We start from the raw sequence: 6,000 nt of genomic DNA on the forward strand, positions 1-6,000 counted from the left end.
ACTAGGGGTTTGCGTTACTCATTCTTCATCTGCATGCGCCCACCCACTGCCACCTTAATTCTTGTAATCCATCTCAGCACGCATCTTCACATGCACCACCCTTTTGCGTTCCTTCTAAACCCATTGCATTCTTTGAAGCTTTTAACCTTTATCTGGTTACATCTAGGTTTCTTCTCCGCTCTTGCTTTTTCTGTTAGTATTAGTATATCTTCTCTCTTTGATGTGTCTGCACCCTTGTTCTTCTTTTCGTTTTCCTTCTTTTAAGGATTCGGTTTCAACTTTTGCTTCTACTCTCTTACAAAAAGAACATTCCGCCAAACACATAAAATCAAATCTTTCTCAAACAACCTTTTCCAATGTAGAGCCAGATTTTTTTTTCTTTCCTTTTGAGATCGTAGAACTGAGTTTAAACAATCCCCGGTGAGTGAGTGTGATATATAAATTGTATAATAATAAAACTACTAGAGTATAAGAGAAATAGTTATAACAACAAAAAAAAAAGGGAAAAATAATAGTAGTTGTATAGCATGTTAAAATATTACAAGTCTAACCTTTCGCATCAACTTCAATAAAAAAGGTCCTGATCCTAGCACCTTGATAAGACCTGTTCACCCTTTTCTGGGGTTAAATATATCAATTCTTAGCCGCGGATATATTTTTGACTCCCGAAGAGTCATAATTCGCAAAAGGAAACTAGTACAATATGAACGTTCTCATTTATTTTAGGTTACTTTGTATTTGTAATTTCTAATTTAAATTGATCATTAGTACCAAATTTTTGTTTCAATTAATGTTGAGAAACTAAAGGCTGTATGAGTATGACAGAGAAGCTTCGAACAAAATTACCCGCTTAATGTTTCTTTCACACTAGAGTTTTGGTCATGGGATCAGGATCATGCTGTGTGAGAGTTAATTACTTCTAAGCTGTTCTATCTCGCCATAAATAAACTGATTCAAAATTTATAGTATTGAATACTACATTTCTTTCTCTTTTGGGAAAAAAAACTTTGCTGCCGAAAAGCAATTCGGTGACCACTGCAAGCAATCACGTTAAAGGAGTCGTTACAGTGAAATTAAACGCATTAACAGCTAATCAACCACTATTACTCTTTGCCAGCACATGCAATATGACAAAAACTCGTCACGCCAGAACTGTTATCCTTGACTACTCAATGTAAATAAAATTTAACTGCTATATCGAAGTCATGCATGACATTTTCCCCCTCAGGAGTGTCATAATCATGCCAATTGTAGGACACTTGAGGAAAAAGAGAAAGAATGTAGAACAAGTTGGACCACAACTGCTGGGCCATGTTACGATTTAAACGTGAAGAAGGGTGGTCCTATTGGCCCACACTCTAGCAGACAAATAAAGCCATGAGAAAACACAGTGCCTATCTGTCTAAATATATATATGTTTTAAGTTTTTGTAACGTGTCATTAAGGGAAAAAAGTGTATCAAATTTTTATTAAAAATTATATAGCATCATTTAATTTAATTTAATATATATTTATTAGTCTAAATTACAAATATTCTTTATAAGAGATAATCCAACTTGAGTTGAATAAGACCATTTATGAACACCGGAATTTTCTCTTAAAATATTTAATGTAACTGCATTCTAGAACCTAAATTCCAGGCTACTGACTATGTTACAATAAACCTATGCTAGTTGATTCTTATGCTTCGGTAATACATTTAATTTTTAATAAAATATGTGGTCCCGTGTTAGAAAAAAAACGTAGTATATGTTTATAGAATGATTAAGAAAAAGAATTGAAAATGTTACAAGGTATACTATATGGCATTGGGAGTTTGCAGTTCACAGTTTGACAGTCACCTTCATCCGCGTAGCTAGGCGTTTCAACTTCATTCATTGATTCATTCATTGATTCATTCATTTCATTCATTGATTCATCTTTCTTCTGAGCCTATCTGTTCTCACTTCAATTCCCAAAGCCTAGGCTTCACCTACACCTTACAACCCAACCGGCTGTCTTTTTCCCTGAATGACTCTTATGCCCTTCCTTTCCTTCAATAGCGTAACCTACGTTCCTCACTCTCTCTCTCTCTCTGTCATTCCCGAGAAATCAACGTTAATCTTAAAACACCATCGTCAAATCTACATGTATTTGTGCACCAAAATCAATGGAAAAATGGGGGGCCATTTGGGCAATTATTGAGTTCTCGTAAGAATTTTACACGTCTTGAAACGAAGACGACGAAACCTAAGCCTCTCTATGTGCCGCTAACCGCCATGTTTTCAGAGATGTTCCGCACCAAAAACAATACGCATGTTAATCCTCTCTCTCTCTCTCTCTCTCTCAACCATTTTGTTTCCACCTACCCACTCCTATCACTCTATAAAAGGAGTGCTTCAGAAGCCATCCAAATTACAAGAGAGTAGTAGTAATAGTATTAGTGATTACTATTGAGAGAGATACATATGGAGGGTGGGAATAATGAGGGAGTGCAGACGGGAGTGGGAATGGGAGGGTCTAATGGGGCTGGAGCGAGTTCAAGGTGGAACCCTACAAAAGAGCAAATAAGCATGCTAGAGAATCTGTATAAGCAGGGAATAAAGACACCAAGTGCTGAGGAAATTCAGCAGATAACTGCTAGGCTCAGGGTGTATGGTCACATCGAAGGAAAGAATGTCTTCTACTGGTTTCAGAATCACAAAGCCAGGCAGAGACAGAAGCAGAAGCAAGAAACAATTGCTTATTACAACCGCTATCTTCATAGGCCCCAGCCCTTCTTTTCTCCCCCAAATGGTTTGTTCTTTCCTTTTATATCTATTTCATTCAAATACTCTAACTCGTGCATGTTTCATACATACAAATTCCTTTATTTTTATGTTCGTTTTTTTCATCCATTTTTTTTCTTGTGTTTTAATTGATTAACCATTGTTTGCTCATTGAGTCTCTTCATGCAAATGTGCTCGGCATGTATGTTGAATTAAAAGGTAAGACTAATTAAAGCATCTTTGGAAAATCAGTAAATCTTTTTGAAGAAAACAATCGAGATCATCTTAAAAGTTTCTGTCCTTGCTTTAGATATATGCAATCCTTCTTTCAAACTTTTTCATTGTTCTTTTTTTTTTTTGTCTTCTACTATAACATTGGTAATTGAAGAGTATTTGGTTTTCAGCCATCTGTGCTCCATGCTGCATTCCTCAGCCACAGGGAGAAATTGGGTTTTATCCCCAACATCCAAAGATGCTTGTACCAGTAGGTTTTCGAAGGAACCCAGCAGAGAAAGTTGTGCCCGCAGGCATGCCAAGCATCTGTAATGGCCCAATGGTATATGGAGGCATGCAACAGAAAATCCCGGATTGTAACTTCAGCTACAGTAACCAAGAAACGTTGGATCTCTTTCCTCTGCACCCAACTGGCATTTTGGAAGGAAAAACCACAGATCAGGTGTCATCTCTGGCTTCAGTTTCTCCTGATAGTTCAACTGATACACCTTCCGGTTCTTCTGATATCAATGAAGAGGATGCTTGCCCAGGAAACCAGCCCTTCTTTGATTTTTTTACTACTTCAGGACAAGGTTCTTAAGAGAGTTATTAAATGTTATCAGTTACAACTCTCCAGCATGCAACTTTGAGTTTCACATTTGTCAGTCACTGAAATGGGTTTATGTCATTGAGTTTATGGTAATGAGATTGGTGTTTTTTTTATGTCCCCTTTTATTTTAAAATTTAATGATTATATAACTTGTCATATCTTTGTCAACCTGGCATGAATGTTACTGGTTCGCTCAGTGCCACCCTTCCATGCATGGATGCCGCCCATTCATAAAATAATTCTTTTTGCAGACTTTGAAAACAAATGAAAATGATCGTAACATTTGGTTTGGGGGGGCTTTTACCTTTGTGGAAAAGATGAGCGAGAAATATAAGATGGGAAGTTAGAGAGCAAACAAAAACTTTGTCCTTATTGTCATTTGTCACGTTTGCTAGGATATACTACTATATATACTGTTGTTCTATTTCTTCTCTTTTTTCATAGATATAGAAGTTTTATAACATGACCTGGACCAACCAGTGGTTTTTTTTTTTTTTTTTTCAGATTTCTAAGATTACTGTTTTCAGATCTGTCCTAAGTTTATTGGCCAAATACTTCCTGTGACTCTTATGTCTAGAAGATTGCAAAAAATAAATATATTTTTAACATTTTTATTTATTAGTTAAAAATTATAAAAATTAAATAAAGATCATTAAATTAAATTAAGAGTGTCACTTGTATCATTAAATTATATATAACATATTTTGTTAATAAAAAATTATAAAAATATAAATAAATATTATTAAATTTAAAATGCAACTTGTATAATTTTAAATAAAATTTATTGAATAATAAATAGTGTATTTTATGAAAAATATTTACTTTAATATTTAAGATTGAATTCAACAACAAATAATAATAATAAAGTTTTACTAAAAATCATTTATTGTACTTTTATAACTTAAATATAATAAATGCATTATTTTTTTTACAAAAATTCTTATCTTTAATTAATTAAGTTTAATCTTAAAAGTTGAAGTTAATAACATTGTTTTTTATTGATTTTTTTGTCAGTTACGTTTAATCTATGTTGATTTTTTCTTGGTCTTTTTTTCAAAGACGCGTGAAGATATATTTTATTTTAGTGTTATTAATGTGATATTTTCATTTATTGTATAGTATTGTTCAAAGAGTTTGAATTTATAACTCAAATTAATCCTTTTTATAGAAATTTTTGAGAAGTTTTAGTCATTTTTTATAAGATTTTCTTTAAATTGTTTATAGTATTTTTTTTTCTTTACAATAAAGCTAAATTAAATACTACAAATTAATTTATTGAACTTCTTTTATGAGGATAGAGAAGGATGACTAACTAATTATTTATTTTCGTTCACATTAATTTATTAAGTGAAAAAATTAAGGATATATAATTTTTAAATATATGTAAATTGTTAACAAATTTAATTCACCAATAAAGTTTCGTACAATTGATAAATAGTTGATTATCTTCAGAATGTTTTCGCTTATTGGGGTTCAATTCTAAGTCATGTGTAAGAAAAAAAATAATTAAAGAAGACTATACCCGTTTTATTGATCTTTCCACCTTAAAAAATCTCTCGATTGAAAGATATTTGTTGTGGAAAAAATAAAATGGTTGTATTATTCTATGAAGAAGTCACTGAACAATTGTCTATATATAACATTTATTTTAGAAGGGAAACAGGGATTAAATAGCTATTGATGCTCTTGCAATGTAAGTTACAATTGTTTAAACTTTGAATAGTGAATTAATGTATATATGACCGCTGATTATGAAATGAAATTGCATATACAAGAGAGTATATAATAATAGCCGTTGTGGATCCTTATCCTCTCCAACATCCTCACTCCCCAGCTACCCTCCCCCAATAATAATAGTCGTTGGATATATTCAATGGTGTAGATAAGTGAAACTAATGAGTTAATTAAAAATTATTATTAGAATTAATGGGATCGTTGAATTTATCAAACCATTAAAATGGGTCATTTAGAGGAGATGGAATGAGTTGAGAGGGATTGTATCTCATCACACTCTTCTACTCCATCGTTCACAGGTTCAAGCTTTGCAATTCACTGTCTTCAAAACTATGAGAAATGAGGTTTCTACAGTCCACCATGACAACTAGCTTTACCATTGTTCTTTATAATCAATATTATAACTCAACGTGATTTTAGCTTTTCCTTAATTTCATTATTTATTTTTCATGCTTGCCAATCTTGTGTTCAAGATTTTGACTTTAGCAATATTAGATTCGGATTTTAATGAAATGTGAAGTTATAATCGTTCAAAAGATTAAATGAAATTAAATTTTATTGCCATTAATATTTTTGAAGAAACATTCATTAATTAAGAATTAAATTAATTACTTTTAATTTGTCAACATGTAGAAATTAACATTGCAAGACCAACATGGATATATACTTGTATACATGGGTTTGGAAATTCTTTAG

General features: G+C 32.3%; 1 protein-coding gene across 1 annotated transcript; it reads left to right on the plus strand.

Moving 5' to 3' along the window:
* Nucleotides 1-2,447: 2,447 nt before the first annotated feature.
* On the plus strand, nucleotides 2,448-3,561 carry LOC113859785 (WUSCHEL-related homeobox 2). The gene is made up of 2 exons (XM_027492473.1): nucleotides 2,448-2,775; nucleotides 3,152-3,561. Exons 1-2 carry the CDS (start codon nucleotides 2,448-2,450, stop codon nucleotides 3,559-3,561), a joined length of 738 nt encoding a protein of 245 aa, XP_027348274.1.
* Nucleotides 3,562-6,000: the final 2,439 nt, after the last annotated feature.

The sequence above is a fragment of the Abrus precatorius genome, unplaced genomic scaffold (genome assembly GCF_003935025.1).
Source record: "Abrus precatorius isolate BTA unplaced genomic scaffold, Abrus_2018 Scaffold2, whole genome shotgun sequence".
Classification (NCBI taxonomy): domain Eukaryota; kingdom Viridiplantae; phylum Streptophyta; class Magnoliopsida; order Fabales; family Fabaceae; genus Abrus; species Abrus precatorius.

Coding starts and splice junctions, on each gene's coding strand:
- LOC113859785 (XM_027492473.1), top strand. CDS start 2,448: ATGGAGGGTGGGAATAATGAGGGAGTGCAGACGGGAGTGGGAATGGGA. Junction 2,776..3,151: donor CTTCTTTTCTCCCCCAAATG/GTTTGTTCTTTC, acceptor TTTGGTTTTCAG/CCATCTGTGCTCCATGCTGC.